This window comes from Gallinula chloropus, assembly GCF_964237585.1.
Source record: "Gallinula chloropus genome assembly, chromosome: 18".
NCBI classification, from domain to species: Eukaryota; Metazoa; Chordata; class Aves; order Gruiformes; family Rallidae; genus Gallinula; species Gallinula chloropus.
In genome coordinates this window covers 1,331,419-1,353,653 of record NC_140103.1, presented here as the reverse complement: position 1 = coordinate 1,353,653, position 22,235 = coordinate 1,331,419, and the positions used below count along the sequence as shown (strand labels likewise).

Genomic DNA, 22,235 nt, shown 5'->3' with positions numbered 1-22,235 from the left:
TGGCCACTGGCTCTGTCACTGTTACGCTTTTGGTTGCTGCGAAAGGCTGCAGGAATGTGCCTCTGGATGACACGGTACCTACAGCCTGTGGATGGGGAACAACTCGCTAGGAATAACAGTATTAAATCAGCCCGAAAACGGGCCCAGCTCTCTGGGGAAAGGGTGTCAGTGTATTCGCCGTGCGTGTCTCTTGAGGCCTGGCTGTGTGCTGGGGCCAGAGCCCGACCCCCAAACTGGCACAGAGCAAGGAGCCTGGACCCTCTTGGGAAGCATCCCCTGAGCAGCGGATAAAGCGACCGGGGTTTGTGCCTGGGTCAGGCTCCAGCACGGTGTTGGAGGGAACCATCCCAGCTCGGGAGGGACCTGTGCGAAGTGGGGACAGCTCGGGGGCGTGTTTCCGCAGAGCAGCGGTGAGCGGTCAAGGGGGGACATACCTGTACTGCTGTGTTGGGTGTGGGTGGTGCTTTCAGAGGGCCAGCAGCCTGGTTAGATGGTGGGAAATCAATTCCCCTGCCTCATTCAACTCCCATGGGAATGTCACCTTTTAATTTTCTCTGGTTTTTTACATTTATTCTTAAAAATGGAAACTGAGTGTCACACTTCGATTCCTTCTAGTTGGGTGCCTTCTGGTCGATCATAACTCTTTTAAGTCCTCTCAGCCAAGTCTTTTCTTCCTTTCTTTTACCCACGGGCTTTTGCTTGATTCATAATACTGCTCAAAATAAAACCAGTCTTGTGGTACTGTGAAGTCATTTAAGGCAAACCCAGGATGTGATGTGTAGAACTTCTCTGTTGCAGGGGCAGGATTTCACAGCTCTTCACCCACCGTGCTACCAGCATAAAAGAAGGTTAAGATTTGTTTTGTGTTGTGGCTCAGAACTTCACAAACAAGATCTTTGCACTTAAAAAAAAGGGGGGTGGGTTGGAATGACAACACTGAATTGGGCTGTGTAGAGTATAGAAGGATCAGTGATGCAGTCAGTGATGGTGGATTTGCTCTTGCCTCCTTGCAGTAAGATCTGTATCTGGGAGCTTCTGCTGGATTTGCAGATCCATCCTTTTAATTTCTGTAAGTTTTGTAGGAAGTTCTGCAGGACAACGGTGTTTAGGAGCTGCAGGTGAAACTGGAGCAAACTAATTCATGGAATGTTACCCTGTTTGTCTGTTTGTTCCTAGAATAATGCTTTGATCTCCTTGAATCTGATGGTTTCTTGTTGCTGCTTCCTGTGGCTTACCAACCTGCACGAAAGCTTTGCTTTGGGGCTGGGAGGAAAGCGTGTGGCTAAAGCTGCGCTGGCCCAGAGGAGCTGCAGCTGTCTGGTGGGGCGGACTTGTTGCCAGGTTTGTTGTGCAAATGGAGGTGTCCTGACCTTCAGTGCACCATGCCCAAAGGGTCTGGTACCGTTGGGGGTCACCAAGGCAGAGCAGTGGTGGGAGAAGTGATGCCAGCTGCTGTTAGAGCTGACAAAAGCTGTAGGTAACGTACCACTGAGCAAATAAACCCCTTTTCTGCTCTTTGGCTTGTTACAAAACGATACCAGTTTTGTGCTGGTGACACTGGTGGTGGTGTTTGTAGTCTCCGGAGGGTGAGGGTATGTTGGACCTGTTGCTGTAGCCTTTCAGCTCGCGGGTGCATCGTGCTGTTGATGAGCTGAGCTCCCGTGGGGCTGGCAGCACCTCAGGGGGTTCTTGCTTTGAGGATTGTTTGCGCGAGGCGATGGAGGGGGAGGAATCTGTTGTAGCTGACTTGATGTGTGACCACGTGTGGGCACACCCCTGCACAGAGCTCCTTGCTTTCCATGCAGGATGGACAGTGATGAGACTTCTCTCTCCCTTCTTTCTCTCACCTCCAGCAGGACTGTGAGGCCGGGTTTGGTATGATACCATGGAAGGGCAGCACAACCATCCACACCATCTAGGGGACCAGAACAACCCTCTCTGCAAGCTGCCAGGACAGGAATACCAGCATGATCCTCAGGTAAGTGCGTGTCTCTCCAGTCTTTGTCTGTTTTCTTCCCTCCCTCTCAGAAAGTTCTGTGGGTTTCTTTAGCATTTAGCCTGTTTTCCTTTCCTCTTCTGTTCAAAGTGCAGTTACAGCAGTTTTAGGGTATATCCAGTTTGGGATTCAGCCAGCCAGAGTTTCCTGAATCTGGTTGGGTTTGGTTTTTTTTTAATGATACTTAGAGAAAAAGGAAATACTTTGAATTCTGCTTAAAGTGAGTATTTTTAAATCATCTTATAAAAACAAGTACTGTCTTGACTTTCTCTTCTTGATTCTTTGAAGAGAAGGCCAGGGAAAAGCAGTTGCCTGTAAGTGAATAAATGTATTTTATCTCCTTTCATAGTTTAATAATAAATGCCAAAGAGGTAATTACCAATGCAAGATGATGATCATCCTGTATGAAACTATGGGCTCTGACTTTGTTCCCCATGAGCCTCTGGAATCTCTCCTATGATGTATTTTGTCTGTACCATGACCGAGTTTCACCCTGGTGACTCGTATCCCTCCCCTCCCATCCCTCAGAAGGGGGCTAAAACTGGGCTTAGACCTGTGTTCCACCCAGCCTCCATCCTTTCCCTGTAACCATGGAACTGGGATTTTGTGAATTCTGGCTTCCTGCCCTTTCTTAGGCTGTTTTGTCTGTTTATCAGAGCAATTAAGCTTTATAGGCCCCTATTTTAAGGAGTAAAAAAGCATCATGGACAAGCTGTCAGACTGGGGGAGCTGAGGCCTGGTGTTACCTGGGGAGGGGGCTGGGGTGGTAATTTGTTGCTCCAGACCTGCAGTGCGGGGGTGACACAGGCTCCCTGAGCAAGGGGAGGTCATTATGAAGCTGTGTCAGAGCACAGGGCAGGACTTGCAAGTACTCTGAGTTGCCTACACATAGAGTACAACGGTGAATGTATCTTACACAGCACTGCTGGGAAAGCAGTGTTGTATGGAGCAAAGCCCCCCTCTCCTAATGTAGCAATTTGTCATATTAAGTCATTTAATAATAATTGAATCCCCTTGATTAATCTCCTAGAATTAGCCAGTTGCATTTTGAGCAATTAGGGTTAATTACTGCCTCATTTGGCAGGATAGAGCCCCTGTAATTATTTCATGAACAAGATTAGGAAGTGTTCCTGTGCAGCAGATACATTCATGGCATCTTGGAGCACATGTTAGAATTTGTAATGACATAGTTAAGTGTAATTAGTAGCTAATAATCCATGTTCTGCTGTTATGCTGATGCTGAGTGGGCTCATTTTGCTGTATGGACATTGTTCAGTGAAACCTCCCCTCAACTCCCTTAATATCCGAGTTGTGCTAATGGAGGCTCTGAGTGTATTAACTGCTCAGACAATGATCTCGTGTGGAATTAGGATTGCAGGAAGACTTCCTTTTGGGTTTGCTGTTAAAATAAAAGGGGGAAGAAAAAAAGAAAAGCAAAGCTGAGTAACAAGAATAATGCAGTCTACTGGAGAATAGGAAAGATGCTTCTCCTCTGCAAACTCAGTGTAGAAATTAATAAGAAATTGTCCCATTCAGAGGGCAGCCCCTTTACCTTGATGGCATGATACGATTGCTTATTACATATTTCTGATTTTCCATTTCCAGGAACATAATTATATATCATTTTCAATTTTCTGGTGCCTATTACCTGGAAGAATCCAAAATTACATCATTTATTTCTTCTGAAGATACCAGTAAAGCAGGCATGCTGTGTAATGGCTTCTGGAAGAGAAGGGGGTTTGGGAAGGAAAAAAAAGACCAAACGCGTCTTACAAGAGGAATCATGAATGGGAGGGATAAAAGCTTAGGAAGAAAAAACACAACTTGAGCTTTTAGAGTCTGAAATGAGGAGGGTTTTGTGTGGAATGGCCCTCTCCTCCACCCAGCCCTTTCATGCAGAGCTGCTGTGTGGCCCCCAAAAAGGCAGAGCCACCCCGTGCCCCGCAGCTCACACACCAGGAGCTGCCTGCCCTTCCCCTGGCAGAGGTGTTACTCCTGGCTTACAGCCAGCTGCTGCTCAGCTGTGTGTAAGCACATCAGGCTTTGCTCTCTGTCTCTGCTGTAGCTCAGTACTGAGGTGACACTCTTGAGTAGAGCTTTGTATTAGGAGTTTACTCATTGGAGTCAGTGAAGGGGTGTGAGTACGGGGAGGGCTGGAGAGGCCCCTGTTGCCGCTGGCTCCCTCCCCTGCTCAGCCTTACCCCAAGGAAGCTCCTCTGCAGGAGACACAGCGTTTTCTAGGGGTGTTCCAGAGGGAAAGTGTCAGTTGTTGCAGCCTCTGGATTACTCAGGGTTTGTAGCAGTAAGTGATGAAGGTTATGTAGGAGTAAATCAGAAATGCGCAGTTACAATTGTGACTGGGCTCCTGTCCTGTATAAACGTAGTAACTCCCTGTTGCACAGTGGTTCGTGCCCCCTCCCAGCCTGGCAGCAGAGCTGGTCGTGGCGATTCCATTTCACACTGTGAATCGAAGGTAGATTTGAGCTGGACATTTAGCAGCAGAGGGTCCTCCAGTGCTTGATCTCTCAATGCTCAGGTTGTTTCTATGTGAATTTCTTTGGGAAGATCACCTTGGTCTGCTGTTCTCAAGCTGGTACTTCCCTCATTCCATCAGAAGCTGTACAAATACCTGCTCTGAGGGATGTCCAGACTTGGAAATTCAAACCCAGTTCTCCAGCAAACTTTAAATTCTAGGTAACAGCCCGGGTTAAGGGTTTTATGATGGCTGTGTAGTCTCATTCCAAAGCTGCAAATGTACTCTTCAGTGATTACCAGGCTACCTTTTTAAGGATAATCTGTATTTTAAAAGTTTCCTCATCTCTTGTGAGCTGAGAAGTTCTTTTCTTTAATCAATCTGTTCTAATGTGTTCTCATAAATTCACGCTGAAAGTTCCACCTCAGAGTATGCGAGATTCTTTTCAGGTAGGCATTATTGAATGGAGATGGGTGTATAATTTGGGACATCATAAAGAGGTTTGAAATGCTGATGCTGATAGTAAATCATTGCTTATAATGTACACATGTTCAACTGGAGGGGCTGGAGCCTCCCCATCTACCTCCACAGATGTCTTTTAAAGGTGAAATTAGTTTACGGTAAATGTCATAGAGATGAAGTATGCACTTTAGAAGCAAGGAAACCATTGCTTTAAAATTAATGATGCGTTGCAAATATCAGAAAAAAAACTTCTATCCAGCATAAAGATAATTAAAATTCAGGTCAGAAGTGAATGACTTAGTCGGGCTAAATTTTTTAATGAGATTTCAGAAAATTAATTGGGCGAGTACGTTTTTACTCTTCTAAAGAATATTCCATTTCATGGCTCTACAGGAAAGATGCCTTATTGGCATCCAACGATTGTAGTGTCTGACTTGTTTAACTGTTGGTTATCCAGTCTTTAACAATCGTTAGGCTGATTACAACTAATCTAAATGTCTCGTGACCCCATAGCCGTTTGTGCAGAGTAACTAGTGCTGCCTTTCCACATGCCAATCAGACAGCAGTGAAGCAACTGACTTTATTATTAATTAACATTAGCACTCTGGGTTTATATATTGTGCAATTAGCAGAGAACATTCCCCCTCTTTGTGCTCGTTCAGGCTTTTTCCCCCGTGCCTCTGGGAGAAGCAGTTGCACAGGCATCGCTCGGCAGCGTGGTGGCATTTGACTGATATTTCTGTCTGGGTCTCTGTGCCTGAAGCCTTGGGTTAGAGGCTGCAGGAACAGGGCTTGGACAGTTTGCTCAGGGCTCTTAATGACAAAGAGGTACATTTATTGACTGATCATTGATTATTGTGGAGATTGAAAGTCTTTCCATGGAACAGATTTGATCTTATCCTTCCTTATCCCAAATGACCAGCTCTGAGCTGTACAGCTGCTCATGTAAGTAATACAAAACTGTTGAGGTTAGGTAGCTGTCCTGCCTGCACAGAGTTATGCTGCAGTATGAAGGATTTGGGGGAAATGTTACTGATTTTTCAAACTAAATGAGTTTGTGAGATATCCAGTAGTAAACTCTGGCCTGTTTGTACTCCTGCATGCTCAGAAAGTCACCTCTGTTAGCACTTGCTCTGACAGACATCGTCTTCTGACTGAAGCATGAGGAGACAACTACATCCTTGCACCAAAGAGCAAGTGCATGGCAAGGGATTTTCTAACACTGTCATCCTTGGGGTTGTTTTATAATCTGGTGTGGAGAGACTCCTATTAACCTTTAAGTTTCTTATCCTTGCAGCGTATCTGCTCGGGTGCTTACAGGGTAATACAGCTGAAGTTTTTATTTAATTGTGTTTTTTTGATATATTAGAAAACATTACTAATTCTGTTTTGCAGAAAATCTCCTAACACCTCAAACTCTGAGGCTGAAAGTCCCAGCAAATGTCTCCGTTGGGTGTTGTGATGAGGGCTGTCCCTGCACACTTCTGCCAGCTTCCAAATTTCGGCTCTTACGTCAGCAATTACATCTAAAAGAGAACATGTGTGCCAGAGATGTCATCCAGAAGAGCTTGTTCTTGGAATAATTTCTGCATTTCTTCTTAAAAAATGAATAGCCTCTTTATCTGAATGAGGAATTAATTGGCTTTAATCTTTGGCTTCTTTTTTTTTTAAATGGAGCAGCAGCAGAGTGAGACGTCACTGTGTGGATGAAGAGAGCAGCCTTTGTCTCAAAGCTAGCTCTTGCCAGACTGTCCTCTTCCTACAGCTGCTGTGGGAACAGAAGTGTGCAAACAGCCCAATTTTCATAGTACCACAGAGGTCCATCATAATTTTCATAGTACCACAGAGGCCCAGTGGCTGGGGGTGTTTATCCCCTCCCGCAGGACCTTTTTCTTTCTTCTTTAATTTAAGCTTGATCATTGACCTTGAAACCAGCCCAGCAGACAGGGGGCTTGGTTTTCCTCTGTGCAGACCTGAGCCCTTCAGTGAGCCTGAATCAGCCCTGAAAATGAGAAAATCTCTTTGATGAGTGGGTTTGAAGAGGATGATGTCCAATTTGACACACAATTTATATCTGTGTGTGAAAACTCTTGAGATTTGCAGAAACAAGGACCATGTTTTATTGGAATGAATGGGTCTTAATTCTCTGACATCTTTGTGAAAACTGTAGTGGACAAATGTGGAAAGACTTGAGAAAAGTGGAGTCCTCTTGTTGGAACTCATGAAATAATGAAGTGTATGTGAGGCCAGGCTATAGGGATGATAGTGTGAGGACGTAGGTGTTTCGTAGGTGCTTTGAATGGGTCCTTGTAGCAGTATTTAGCAGAGTTATCTGCTTATGTTTAAATGCCTAAGAGAAGGTTAATTTTAGAAATGTATGGGAAGATGCACTGCCATCATCCACAGGGAGCTTCCTGGTAAGGCTTGGTCTAACCTGGGCACGCTCTCCAGTTTATACCGTAATCAACATCTTCTAGCCTGTATGAAAGCTCCATTACTTTAATTAGGTCTGATAGGTTGTGATAGCAAATGCAAATCTAGGTCATTGCATATGTAAATGTGCAGCTGTAGTCCTGGAGGATGCCAGAACATATCAGCTAAGGTGTCCAGTCATCACCCAGCATTAACTCAGCACAGCAAGCAGACTTTGTGTGCTAACCATGTGAAAGTGGTTAGGACACACACACATCCCCCCCTGTCACTTGCCTAACATTTATTTATATTTTCAAGTTAAGAAGTTGCTAGATATTTCCTGGCACGTGATTAAAATATTAATTTACACTTAAACACTCTTGGTTTAAACCCACAATTGAATGATTTGTGAAGGGCAAATGGATGCCTCCTTTACTGCAGAGTGGGTTTCTTCCTTAAAAATAAAGTTTTGTTGTATTTGCTTCATAAAATCTTCTTAAAAACTGCTGCTTCTATTGTGACTGTTATCTCTGTGTTAGGAAAGCTTTTCCTCAAACTTTCCTGCTGCTCAGGAAGAGCGTGGCTCAGGAGGCACCCAGTCATGGCTAAGGAAATGCTTTGATTCCTTTGTATTTTTTAATTAGGACAAAGGGGTTTGAGACATTGTATATATCCTGACACCTTTCTTTTGGCTGGGTGAAGTGATTTGACTGGACAGCTCAACTAATTTGCTTAGTAGCTCGAACGTAAGGAAGTGGGGACCCGGAGATGTTCCCGGTTGGTTCCCAGTCACGTTGAACAAACCCTTGTGTCCAGACATCCTTCTGAGCAGGGAAAGTGCACGTGAGCAGCAGCTTCCTTGGCGCTCCCCGGAACGAGCTGAGTGTCCCTGCGATGTGTATTGATGAGTAGTGCTGTGTGTCAGATCCCTGCAAAGAGGGATTGCAGCCAATTTAAACTGAGAAAGCTGCAGGGGCTGATTACCTTGAGTATTTGCTTGTCTGGTTTCCTGTTACCTTACTCTGTTGATAATTTAGTAACTTGAAGTGCAGTGTATGTAAATAATGAAGCAGTGTTACCTTAACTCCCAGCTATTTACCTTTTTGCTCATCAGAGGAAGGATGCTCCCATTTTATTGTGTAGTATCCACCACGAAACTTAGAGAAATGAATCCTGAATCTTCATTTTAACCTTCATTTTGCTGTGCTGTAGCCTGTAAACACTATAACCTATCACCTAACCACAGCACAGGGACTGAGAGGAACTGTCCTGTGGCTGCTGACACCGTGGCTTCGTGCAGACTAAAGTCATCTTAAAAGGGAAACACTCCCTGAGCTGCTCAAAGGAAACACTTGATGGAATGAGCTTCCTGTTTCGGAGCGACTCGGCTTCACCCGCAAGTGTGCCTTCCTCATGGAGGTTATTGTTCATGGAGAAAAGATGGTGTCAGCTGTAGCCTAGAGAAGTGAAACCCATCTGTCATAGTATCAGAGTGCTGAAGTGCTCAAGGTGATAGATAGAAAAAATCACCCGTGGTCTTGGCACTGCAGAAAGTTCCTCAGAGTGTTGTGTTGTCTGAGGGTGAGTGGCTTTGCTCTTGTAGGGAGCTGAAGCTGAGAAAGCTGATGATCACAATGGCCTGAGTTAAATTTCCAGCTCTGTGCCTACTTGAGTTAGCAGGCACTGGGTGGGTGTTGTGGTGGTGTCACAGTCCCCTCTCTCCAGAGCTGCAGAGCTTTATGTTCTTATTGCCTGACACGGGGCCGTGGTGTGGTGGTGCTGGGCAAGCTCTAGCAACAAGCAGCCAGTCTGCCAGGGCGATGGGGGGAAGGTGAGGGCAGAAAGACCCAGTAGTCTTTTTGCTGTCTGTTTAGTGACTTACATCTGCACCTCATGTCAGTGTTTATAAAACATAATCATTTTTCTCCAGTGTGCCTGCTGCAGAACAGCTTTTGTGCTGGGGATTTCTCCTGTCTTTGTTGTGATAAAGATGCTGTAGACGTGACAGGTTTTGGAATAGCTTGTCATGGTTGATTGATGCAGTTAGTGGGTCAGAAATTACTGTTTGGGGGACTTTATGGGTGTGTTTTCTTAAATACATTGAATTTTACAGCTTTGTTTACAAAGCCTCCGCCAGATAACAGCGACTGTAGCTCAGAGTTGTGCAGACACCTTGAAACCTGGCAGCGTTTCCCAGTGTCTGATTGATTCTGTTTATTGTTTGTTGAAGAGTAGTTGTTTTTATGTCTGTGGCAAAGACTTGCAAACTTGTTGACATAAATACACGCTGTGAGAGTCCCTCACACTGTACGTAGTGCTGCCAGAAGGTGCTGGACTGGAGGCATTTAAACCTCACAGCATGTAGCTCTCCTGGGATGCTCTCCCTGTCCACTTGCACCAGGACTCTGTGGTGGAGCATCCCTGGGGAGCTCTCCCCCAGCTTGTGCTCTGTACTTGTCTTCTGGTAGGTTTTGATGGGAACTCTGAAACAGCTCAAGATGCTGAAGCTTAAAAATGCTCTCCTTGGCATGCACAGGAACTTGAAGTAATTAATTCTCATCATTTCTTTTTTAAACATTGGTTAGCAGCCACGTTAATTGCAGAAGTGAGCAGAATGGCTCTGGGGAGCAATCCCCAGCCCGTGGGGTACCTCATCCTCGCTACGCTGTGTCTACCTGCCTGGCTGGGTGTTTACCTGAGCCTGCTCAGAAGTAGGCATCAGCATCTCCCCAGTGACACGGGCAGGCAAAGTTGATGAGAGGGTGTGTAGCTAGGGAGAGAGTAGTTTGGGACTAATTAATTACCTACATGGAAAGCAAGACTTTTATTTCCTTTTTAAAAAAGTCATTTAACTTCATTCAGCCTGTGTTCCTAATAGACTTACCAGGAACGAAGGCATCCATGGTCAGAATTATCTATAGGCTGATCAGCCTGGATTAAATGTGTGCCTGTCAGAAACAAGAGCAGGAGAGGAGGCACCCTTGGGGATCCCACCCCATGCTCCCTGTGTGTGGAAGCTGATAGTAGTTTTATGCTTTGGTTTGTTAATGCTGTTACACAAGTCTCTGCTGTTCCATGTGTTTATATCACATCCTGTGTGTTTGTATCGTGACAGTGCTGGTACAGTGTTGTCTGAGTGGGGAAAGTGAAGCCAGACCACTGCATTTCTCACTGCACACCACCTCAAACCCGAATTTCACTGTCTGTCTTGCTGGGCAGTCCTTGCTGTGAGGAATTCATCCTCCTGAATCCCATTAGCCAGAGAAGCTGCCAGTTTGGGGTGATAAAGAAGGCAGATTGGGAATGTGATTCCATGTTTCTGCATGGCTTTTTCTCATGCACTGATTTCCTTCCCCTTGACCTGAGCAGAGGCATCTGACCTCCTACCCCTATCGCTGCACCTTGGCGGATTTCCAGATCGAGAAGAAGATCGGGCGAGGACAGTTCAGTGAAGTTTACAAAGCAACTTGTCTTCTGGACAGGAAGCCTGTGGCATTAAAGAAAGTCCAGGTGAGCATTTTAAGTTCAAATCTTACTAGTTAGCAAGCAGAGTGGGGATGTTTTAAGTGTCTACATGGATTTCTTGGAGTCAGATGCCCCTTTCAGGGTTCTTTTGTCAGCAGTTTATAAACTCAGAGCTTGGGCTGTGAGGGCAGCAGGGGATTCTGGTTTGATACTTTTACATTATAAACCCCAACACTTTCTCTTTTATTTTTTTTTTTGAGTTGATTTGGTTTTTCAGGTGGGTTTTTAACTTTTTTAACTTCTATTATGTCAGACTAAAGACTTAACAGTTCTGAAGGTTTCAAAGGACTTTCACTAACACAGCTGAGGTCAGGCTGGTTTCCCAGTGCTCTGCCCACACCCGGATAGACGAGGCCCCGTGGCTGCACCGCGCTCCTGCCTGCCCCTGGGTTGTGTCCCCAAACAGCCCGTGTGTCGGTGTGGGACCCTGTGTCCATCCTCTGCTGAGGTGTATTTCTACTGAGGTGCCTTTTCCCCTCCTCTCCTTGCAGTGGGCTCATGTTTCCAAGTCAGAATTGCATAGCAGTGCTGCCATTCCATATTTAATTTCCCTTTTTACTTTATAGAAAGGGTTCACTAAATGGTTACTGAGTGTGTGTGAAAGAGCCGGGCCCTGATGGCCACTGTCACAGGGCTGGGGACAGCCAGCTCAGCAGGACGAGGTGTGGGAGCACGGGAGCACAGAAGGGCAGGACCCCTGGGCTTGCCTGGGGGTTTAGAAGAATTTCTGCAGTACAGATTTGTAACTGGGCTCCAAGTATTGCACAGTGTTCGGAACAGCATTTTGTTTGAAGAAATTTGCCTTTTATCCTTCAACAGATCTTCTAAACTTTCACTTCTGGTGACTCTTGATTATTACAGAATGAGTATGACTGCTCAATATTGTTGTTAACTGTTACAGAGAAAGCAGTGGAAGTTCTGTCTGTCTAAAAGAAAAAAGTAAACATTTTATCTTCTATTTCCCACACGGAACCGATCGAAACTAAACTGTGTTTTGAAAATCACGATAGCAGATTCACAAACCAGTATCTTTGTTTTTCGTGCTGCTTAGAACGTTGCCTACAGGTTCTAAAATGAATTTCCCCCCTCACTCACCCTGTAGTGGTTTCAGAATACAGAAAACATTGCTCTTGCTTTGATCTGGGGATTGTGTGTGTGCTCATTATAGCAGAGGATACACGGGGTGGGGGGAGGAAAGAGCAATTTATTGTTAAAAAATAAAGTTTTCATGTTTCATTTTCACCCTCTATGTTTCTGTCTTTGAAGATTTTTGAAATGATGGATGCCAAGGCTAGGCAAGATTGCATTAAAGAGATCGACCTCTTGAAGGTAAGGATTTTTACAATCACTCTTCCCCCCCTTTCTTTTTCTGGGCTGGCAAGTCATTTGCTCTTCTGGCAGATAGATCTTACATAGCACACGCACGGGACTGAACAGACTGAGCTTTCTTTTGCAACCAGAATGCCTGTGTGGTGCCAGAGTTTTGCCTTCAAGCACAAGTGCCCTAAGACTAAGGGCTTGTCAGACCAATGTATCTGCAGCCTGATGTTTGCTCATCGGTCTCTCCCAGGCTGCTGGTTCCCAGTGCTCCAGGGGTAACCACAGGGGTAACCACAGGCTGCGTGGGGCAGTGCTGGGGCCGTCCTGAGAGTCAGGGGCTGCTGCCCCTGAACGGGACACGGGTCCCACTCAGGCTGGGTGGTGGTGTTGCTGTTTATGGGGACTGCAGAGTACCTGTGATCTCCAGCCTGGAGTTGTACTGAATTTCATGGGGTTTCCTGTTCTCTGAAGAGCTCTTTGCATCTGGGTTTCCCTTAGAACAGTGTGTGTGTTGCTTCAGGAAAAGACAGCTGTATCTTCCTCAAATTGATGACTTTCCATAGTGTTAATTTCAACTTTTTTAGTGTCATTACATTAAAAGATAAAATACCTTTCTCATGCTAAATTTATCAGTTAATAACTGGGTTTGTGCCCAGGAAGTGAGGTGTGGAGGAACCCAAGGGTCTGTTTAAATCTCACTCTGCTCTTCATCCCTGCTGATGTGAAGCACGTGTCTGCCTTGCAGTTGCATCTAGGTGTGTAATATTTTAGTTTTAAAACAATTTCCTTGCTAGGTCAAAACTCCTGTGTCTAGTATGAAGTATTTACAGGCTGTTACTAAAGCAACCTGCAGTGGGACCCTGCCTTTCTTTGGTGTTTTTATTTTGGCTGTGGAGGCACTTGTGAAGGAGTCACATCATTCCTTCGTGTGAGGGGATCCATCCTGGTCAGAATCACACCTCATCTGTTCTGATCATGGAAACAAAGGCTGGGGTGTCATTTGTAAATGAATTCTAATTCTTGGAAATCTAACAGAAGCCAGACAAAATTGTGTGTATTCCTTTCAGCTGAATTCTGGCCAGGAGGTTTAGGTTAAGCTACTCAGTGAGGTGGCTGTGATCAGCGTGTGGGCTGCCAGCACCCACCCTCGCTCACTCAGAGGGGACGTAGCCTCTCGCCGCCGGAGCTGCTGCGCATACACATCAGGCATTAGCTGCCAGCAAACTTCCAGGATGTGTTCAAGAAGCAGGAAGCATCATTAACCCAAGCCAGAGTGTGTGTGGTGTTCTGTGCAGCTCAGGATTTGTGAGAATGAATGTACTTCTCTTCAGACAGAAGAAAATTCAGGTGGCCTGTTCCATCCCAGGTGAACATGCACTAGTCATAGGAAAACCCCAACAACCCAGAGTCGTTACTGTTACTTAAAATAGGTTGGACAGAAGGACAAGTGGAGAATGATGGTTTGGCTTATCCAGAGAGGCTGTGCTGGGAAAGCACAGTGCAGACCATCAGTAACCAGTGTGCTGTCACTCAACAAAGCTGTAGATTCTTCATGTTGGGTCTGAGTAAGTTGGGCTTTATTATACACAAAGTACAGGCTGGGGTGTGGGGCAGGATGGAGGTGAGCCTAGTCACTCTCTCAGCAGTGTGTGATCTTCATTCCCAGTTACACTGGTTGTGTTTTGATGTTGTTTTATTGGCACGTGGTGCTGAGCTTAGAAAAAGGCTTGTTTGGCTGCTGGAACTCTCCAGTGCCTTTGGCAACTCGGGAGAGAGTTCCCATCAGACCATCCTAAGGAGGACAGAGCACATTCCCATCCATGGGAGCAGCATGTGGTACCCAGGGTGCCAGTGCCTGTGAGGATGTGGGGAGAGGGGCACCTGATGCTCGTTCTGCTTGGGATGTTGGGGTTTTTTTACTGTGAGCTGGTCTTTGAGTGATGTACCTGAGAGCAGACATTGAAAAAGAAATCTCAGCAGAAGTGGCAGGCTGTGGTATTTATTTATTTCTTTAAGGCTTGCTCCTGAGGGAATGGCCTTCTCCCGATGCCGGCGCATGGAGCCCATTAAGGCTAATGGGCGCTAGTGCCGAGGCATCGCGAAGGGGAATCTGTCCCCTAATGTGCATGTGGGGAGGAGTGATTAGCATGATGGATCATAACAGTGTTTCTTTTGGCTTCGTAACCCCTGGAACAGGCAGGTTGAGTCACAGCTGTTTAGTAGATGAAATGCTCACTTTAGTATATTCTAAATTTACTGCGTGTCTGAGAGCAGGAGAGGAAGGTAATCGGATGCAGAAGGAGCTGGAGGGAGTAGATCCAGATACTGCCTCCCTGACCAATTTCTACTTTAAGAAGTGCAGACATAAAATATTAAACCATAAATTTTAATTCATTGAGCTGGTTTCTTAATTTAGTGCTGTGAGTAAGGAGCGTGGAAAGAAAAGAAATTAAAATACCAGTTATGAACATAGGAAGAAGCTGCACTCAGACAAAACAGTAATTTGTGAAGATCAAGCAGAAATAATCAGAAAAAAACCCTGATATATGAAATCTGTGAATTGTTTTGCTCCACCAAAGTTTTAATTTAATTCTGTTCTTTTAAGGGGCTGAGAAACCTTGAAGAGTACTGTAACCAGCCCTTTCTTTGTATTTAATGGAGGAAAAACCCAGTTATTGTTTAATATAAAGTTTCTTTCAGGATGTAGCCTTTTCTGTTGTAAACACAAAGTATTTAAAAGCTGTTTTCCCAATGTAGGGCTGTATTGCTCTGGTTTTAGGCAGTAAATAGTATTTCTTACAGGATTTTTGCCTAGGGTAACCCAGGGCATGGTTTGTGACTGCACCTACTGCAGCCTGGTTTGGGCAGTGGTTACAGAAGAGGTGCAGGTGTCCTATGCTAGAGTTGCCATCTCTGCAGTGTTACAGATGTTCTTCTTGTATTCCCTCTTTCTGCAGCAACTGAACCACCCCAATATAATTAAGTATTTGGATTCTTTTATTGAAGACAATGAACTTAACATTGTCCTGGAGCTGGCCGACGCGGGTGATCTCTCTCAGATGATTAAGGTAAGGACGTGTCAGGGATGCTGCACACTGTCGAGATCAGGCAGACATGAGGTGGGGGGGTAAGAGGATGGGTGCTTGAAGCACTTTTGTTCTGCTCCAGCAGTTTTGCACACCCAGGGGGTGCCTCCAGAGCCCGAACCGAAGTGTCTGGTGGGGGGTTACTTGCACCAGGCTGTGCCACCTGCTTCTGGTGGCTGCTCTGGAAGGGAGTGAAGCTCTCTGGGCTGTGGTGGGACCTGGGTGTTATTTGCAAAGTTGATTTATCCAGCCTGTGATTGATGGGGACATTTAATTACTGTTAGTTTCACTGTTCACATAGCCTGTCTGCCACGCTGAAGACATTCAAGAAAGTGTATTGACTTTCTTTGCAGCAGGGATTTGGGTTTGAGAAAATGTTTCAAGTACTTGCTCTTCTCTTATGTTGCTCTTAGGAATACTTGTATTGCTGCAAACCAGCTTTAGTTAAGCTGTTACCACCTGCTTTTATATTTTCTTTGACATGTTAATCTTTAGACATACATCCCTTGTGAGAACAGATGTGTTATATCATGTTTGTTAGCACTCTCAACCTTCTCTCCGTGTTTTACCTGTTTTTTGCCATCATTATTCTGTAATTATCATAAATGAATGTTTGGAAAGTTCTCCTCCTCCTTGTTGTCACAGTTAAAATATCTTATTAACAGATTTGTTTTCTTTGCCAGCAGAGCTATGAGGCACTAGGCCAAAGGCTGTCAAACAAGTTCCCTGTTTAGCCCATAGTCGGTGGCTAAATTTGCAGTATCCATGAGAATCTGCTCAGTTGCAGGGCAGAGTCCTGCAGGCAGTTGGCAGAGCTGCTCCCCAGAGTTCCAGAGACCCCTCACACCACAGCCACTCGGTTACAGGGTGATGGTGGGAGCTGCCCCCACCCGAGGGATGAGCTGGCCGTGACCGAAGCTGCGCGGCGGTGAGCGCGCAGTGACACACAGGGGGGTGGCTGCCTCCCGTAGCTGGGGGTGTCGGGTCTGGGTTGTGCTCACCAAGGGTCACGCAGACAGAGCTGGTCCTGTCTGCAGAGAGCTCGTCTGTGTTCTGATGCTTGGCTGGTTTCTTGTGGCCCCTTGTATGCTGCACCCTTCTCCCCACAGGTCCTGGGAAGCTGAGCTCGTCTCGGGCTCTTTGCAGTTGCAGGTGAAGGTGGCTGGAAGTGAGGACTGGGAGAGTCAGGCTCTGCTCATCGTGGGGGTGCAATGTTTGGTTTGATATTTAAATAGCAGCTTAGGAAACACTTTAACTTTGTAATTGTGAGATCATATAAAAACCTTGCATTTTTTTTGTCACTTACACTTTTTAGTTTAAAACCCTGATAAATATCTTCATTTGTCTGTCAGGGTTGGCTATTTAATTTTTTTAAATCCCTGTTTATGTCACTTGGAATAGCAGTTGTGTTTTCTAAACCACGATTTCTGGGTTCCTGTGCTGATGACTTGAGGAGCACTGTGACTTGTGTTCTTCCTCCCAGTGCTCCCCAGCCTGGTGTGTTTTCCCACGTGGGTATCACAGGCATGGAGAAGATGCTGTAGGCTTTTTTCCAAGGCCATAGAAACGATGGGTTTCCATTGGTGCAAATCTTGGAATTCCCATTAAAAAAAAAAAAAATTTGAGAAAACCCCCTTGAAATCCAAGAGGGACCAAAAGTCTCCCCCATACAGGCTCTGTCTGCAGTGTCCCCCCACACCCCAGCCCTCCCTCGGGAGCTGAAGCTTTCTGTGAGGATTTTTGGCTTCCCGGGGTGGCAGGAGCAGCAGTCGCAGTGCCCAAGGTGCCAGAGCGGGAGAACCAGGGGCTGTCTTTGTGCCTGCATTATTTATGAGGCATTGTAAAGCTGTGGTAGCTGCGTGCTGCCGGGTAACCCACTGGAGAGTTGCGACTCCCTTGTAAATGTCAGGCAGATCTTATTGGACATGACATTTAGAAAATTACCACTTGTGGTCTTGCATACCCACTCTTCCCCACTTCAATGAGAATTAAGTCGTTTTCTCGTGTATATAACACTTTGTCCCTCACCCTCTGCGGCTCCTCCCGGCTCCCTCTCCAGTTTTGGTGGGAGGCTCTGCAGTCTGTCGGGTTTCCTGCCGGGGAATCGCAGGGTCCTGCCCCTTCACAGCTGATCTGCACCAGACAATTTGCCGTTGCTGGAGTCAGACAGGAGCCGGTAACAGCATTTCACGTCACATACACAGTGTGACAGGGGACATCAGATGTCTGTACGGAGAGGGGAAAGCACAAGATGCAGAAAAGGACAACAGCCAGTCCCTTTATTCCCGCTCTGCCGCTGGGAATTCTGAAGGGTGCCGTGGGGGGAGTGCAGTTGGGGTGTGCCAAACAGCGTACGGCCTGTCAGGGAGAGGCCTTATCCAGTGACCCCTTATGTGTCAGAGGAGGGGGAGCGCCTGATACCTCTGGACCCCTGTTCTAAGTGTTGCAGTGCTCTGGTGGAAGAACCAGCTTGGTGTCTAGAGCAGGAAGCAGCAGTGGGAAGTCAGGGCCCAAACATCCCAAGCAGTGCAATGTTGGGATGCCTTGGAGGGGGTGGTCACACTTTGCATGGGATGCACGTGGTGTCCTGCGTTTCTGACGGGGAGAAAGAGAAGTTGCAGCTCCATAAAGCTTGGCCTTCGCTGGGGGGTGCAGCAGATTAGTTATTGCTGTGCTGAGCTGCTCAGGAAGAAGACCTGTGTTCCAGAGGGCCGGCACCACACTGCACTCCTCTGTGTGTGCACCGTGTGCTTGGCCACTCTTTTGAGAGCTGTTTGCACCCAGCAGCCCCTTGAACCCAGACTCCAGACTGGTCCTTTCCCAGCTCAGTGTGTCCCATGGCAGCAGCACCTTTCTGTGGCACTGCAGAGAGCTCAGTTAATTTGCAATTCCTATTACACATGACATAGAATATATTATCCTACCTGACCAGGGAGGAACAGAGGTGCTTTATTGGTGCTCTGGCCATCCTTAAAAAGGGGGGAACAGATACCTTATCCCTGTTAATAGACTGTACAGCAATGAATGTTTGCCAGATTTTTTTTAATGATCTTTTGTTACCTAAGGCAAAATATTTGAGACATTTGTTGTTTTGAGGCATTAAATATGTTTTGCAAGGTAATTAAGGAGATTAATGCTAATTATAATCGGTGTCCATTCAAAAATGTCAAACCTATTTAAGCATATTTTTCATAATAGTTGTTAATTAGTGAACTGCATTGAAGTTTACATACAGAGGTAAAAGCTAATCAGAAGAAGTGTCATGCTGCTGCAGATCTGGAAGACATGAGCAACCTGCAGCTGACTAACACGAGTCCAGGAACGAGACACATACGTTGCTTTTTTCACTGATCTTTTTATTTCTTTCCTCCCACAGTATTTTAAAAAGCAGAAACGGTTAATCCCAGAAAGGACAGTGTGGAAGTATTTTGTGCAGTTATGCAGTGCAGTTGAACACATGCACTCCCGCAGGGTGATGCACAGAGGTAACATTAATTCAGTCTCTTTTCACTGAATAATAATATAATGTTCCAATTAGTAAGCGCCTACATTCAAAAACAATTATGCTGATGTTCAGCCAATGCATGTTTAGAGAGGCTGGAGCTTGCAAGATGGATTTCTCCTTCTGTCTCTTTGCCTCATTGTTAAAGGATTCAGTCTGAAGTGAGCGTGGTATTAGGAAGATGAGCTGCTTTGTATTCCAGACACTGATATTAAGTAGAAGTGTCAAACTTGCCATTAGAAAAGTGTCAGAAGTAAAATGCTGAGACTACTGGATACAGTGAACTCTGAGAAACAGCATTCATTATATTGGTTGTGACCTTAGAGAGTTTAGAAGAGTTTTTCTGTCTTGTGAGCTTTTCTGAAATATTAATACAAATATGCCCCACACTCTCATAACCCCTCCTCTGCTTCCATTAATGAGTTTTGAATGTCTTGGCTTAGAACTTTCCATAACTTTGAGCTCTACCCAAAAATCACACTGCTGCTTTTGGCGTTAATGAAATGCTTTGTGAGGGACTTGACCCAGGAAATGCAAATACCCAAAAGGCACCAGCACTGATCTCTGCAGCTTGTTGCTGCCTTCAGGCTTTGAAGTATTGAATTCTTCACTTTTTTCCCCATTTTTGCTCCTTTACACATCCCCTGATGCAGTTTATTGGTTGTACCTGAATTAGGTCTGTAACTGGTGGCTGAGATTTGGTGTCTTCCGCATTTAGTCTGCGTTAACATGAGGAAAGAGCCTCACTCAGTCCTGATGTGACTGATGGGAAACTGGGGTGCTGGTAGCTCCTACACCCCCTGAGCAAACAGGGCTGTAGAGAGCCCAGAATTGATGTGTACGTGGGACAAGGTTTTGCCCTTGCTGTGGGGGGGACCATGGCAGGCAGTCGCTTCCTCTAGAAAAGAGTCATTTCCCCAGCGAAGCAGACTTCTTGCTTTGATTTCCATCACTTAAAGAGGTTGCCTCTATTCTGTTGTGCTGTTTCCTGCATTCTCCCTCATTGGTATTTCTTGTGCTCTGATTTTTGTGTATGTGCAGAGCTTGAAGTCGTGGAAGATTCAGCCTATCAAAGCTGAACAGAAGCACGGTTCTGCTCCAGCCTCTGTTGTACAGAGAGCGCTCCAGGCGATGCTTCTGTTGCAGCATTAGAACCAAATAACCTTTTGTGGCTTTGACCTTTTACCTTTCTCTTCTTGCAGACATAAAACCAGCCAACGTGTTTATCACAGCCACGGGGGTGGTGAAGCTGGGAGATCTCGGATTAGGCCGGTTTTTTAGCTCTAAAACCACTGCAGCACATTCCTTAGGTAAGATGGCACTGGTGCAGCTGTGGGCTGTGATGCTCAAAGGGAGCGGTGTCTGTCCCCTTGCTGTGACAGGAGCTGATGCAGGGCTGCATTCCGTGTGCTCTACTATGTATTTTAAACACTCTCCATGTGACATTAAGATGTATTTTTTGCTTTGAAACTCCAGTTGGTGTTTTTCTGGGAAGGCCTGGTAAGTGTATGGTTTGCAGCAGAGGTAACAGATGCAGCTTTTCCACTGAGAGATCTGCTTACTGGAATTCAGTGACACCGTTTTTGGCAGATGCTGGTTGGAGGTCTTACCCTGAGCAGGGGTTGTGACTTGCCAGAGCTGAGCCCTCACGGCTCATCCGTTCCAGACAGGGACTTGAAACACAGTTTAGGTTCTGAAGATGCACATTTTCTTCGTGTCTTCCCCATCCCCAGGTTGTTTGGTGCCCTTCTGGTGTGCAGGTAGTTGTTCAGAGCACAGCACCTGCGTGGCACAGTTACTGGACCACGTCCTGCTCCCAGACTCTCCTACCCATCATCACTCTGAAATTTCTGTCCAGGCTCTAGTTATCCAGAGGGCACTGCTGTGGTCCTGGCTCCCCAGTTAATGTGTGTGTTGTGCAGAGCTGGAGCTGTCTGCTCTCTTGAGGGACTTCACCTGAAGTACCCTTCTGCTTTAAGTGGGAACTGCTTTTTCTGACCAGTTTGCATCTGTTAAGTAGTTTTGTTTAGACAGATAGTTTGCTTAGAGCTGAAGTATTAAGCATGCCTTTAATAAGTGTGTGGAACTTGTAACACATCTTTGCTGCTGTTTCCCTCCCTCTGAAGCCTGATCATGGAATTTTAAAAGTCCATCGTTTGTCTTGATGCTCTGTGGGCCACTCATAACAATGATTTGTTCCTTGTCCGTTCTTCTGTGTTTTACAAGCAGCACAGTTACACCTCCAGCACTTTTCTGGGAATTGAAATTTAAGTTCAGAGCATCTGGGCTTCTCTCCCCCTCATTGTTACCATGAGCATTAATTACAGAGCTATAGCAGAGTGTATGGTGTGTATGGTTCATTCTTTAAGCCTTACTGTACAAAGTATTTCACAATTGTGTTTGTGACCCCTTGGGAGGTGACAGATCTTCCAGTTTTATTACTGGGTCACTGTTTTTTGAGTCCCAAAGGTGCTTCTGTGTTAGAGCAGTGGGAGAGCCTTGGCTGTGAGCAGTAAGGAAGCTCCTCCACACTTCACACCCGCAGCTGAATTTGGACCCACATGGTGTGTTTCTCTTGTCTGTGTGACTCTTGCTTGATTGTTTCTTATATTTACAAACTTAATTGCTAATTCTTGCCAGCAGCGCCAGGGCTTCTTAGTGCACAAGAAAGGAAGAGATCTGCCTTGTTTTGTGTGTGCTTAAAAAAGCAAACACCAAAGAAAGAGGCGTTTCTGGAGTTACTTGTGTGATAGAATGTAGACACTCACTGTACTGGATAGATTAAAATAAACCTTCTTCATAGAAAGTTACAATCACATCATCTCAACAGGCAGGAATACGGTCATGTCTAATTATATGATCTTATCTGGTTTGACTGCTGCACTTATTAATATAATAAGAATAACTTGGGGCTTGGAAGCTGGCTGCACATGTAAGCCAGGCTTGTGACCTTTACCAGGGTTGCTCTCCCTTAATTGAGAAGGCTTGTGTAGGCAGAGCTAAGGCTCTTCTGCAGGAACCTTGCCCTTCCACCGATCAGATGCACCCTGGGAACAGGTGAATAGGGTGCACAAGGCCAAAGGAGCCAGAGGAGCAGCAGTGAGTGATGTTGGAGATGGTGCGTGGTGCTCAGGGAGGGATGGGCACACCCCTGTTTCCAGTGGTTCTTGTGTCCAAGTAAATAGAAATCCAAAAAAATGCACGTTTGAAGCTTTTTGTTGGGTTGGGTTGTTTGTGTAATTTTCAAGACATACACATTTTGTAGCAGCAGGAAATGTACTGATCTTGGGTTTTGTTTAATTAAGGCATTGGTTTAAGTAGCTGTGAGTGATGAATGCCCTGCAATCCAGAGTGTGGTACCCACACGGACCCAGGCTGCGATGCTGGGCACTTCCCATAGCCGCGTTGCCCCGGCAACCGCCCTGAACCATCATTTCTCTGGCTGCTGACCCATGAATT

The 22,235-nt window shown here is 45.8% G+C and overlaps 1 protein-coding gene across 1 annotated transcript in view; it reads left to right on the top strand.

Moving 5' to 3' along the window:
* The first annotated feature begins 1,865 nt into the window (after positions 1-1,865).
* The window catches only part of NEK6 (NIMA related kinase 6), a 38,566-nt gene continuing 18,196 nt past the window's right edge, over positions 1,866-22,235 (top strand). The window contains exons 1-6 of the mRNA XM_084272456.1: positions 1,866-1,978; positions 10,713-10,853; positions 12,135-12,197; positions 15,146-15,256; positions 18,651-18,759; positions 19,979-20,086. Of these exons, the coding sequence (XP_084128582.1) occupies positions 1,886-1,978; positions 10,713-10,853; positions 12,135-12,197; positions 15,146-15,256; positions 18,651-18,759; positions 19,979-20,086 (625 nt within the window). The 5' untranslated portion in view covers positions 1,866-1,885. The remainder of the gene's footprint in view (positions 1,979-10,712; positions 10,854-12,134; positions 12,198-15,145; positions 15,257-18,650; positions 18,760-19,978; positions 20,087-22,235) is intronic.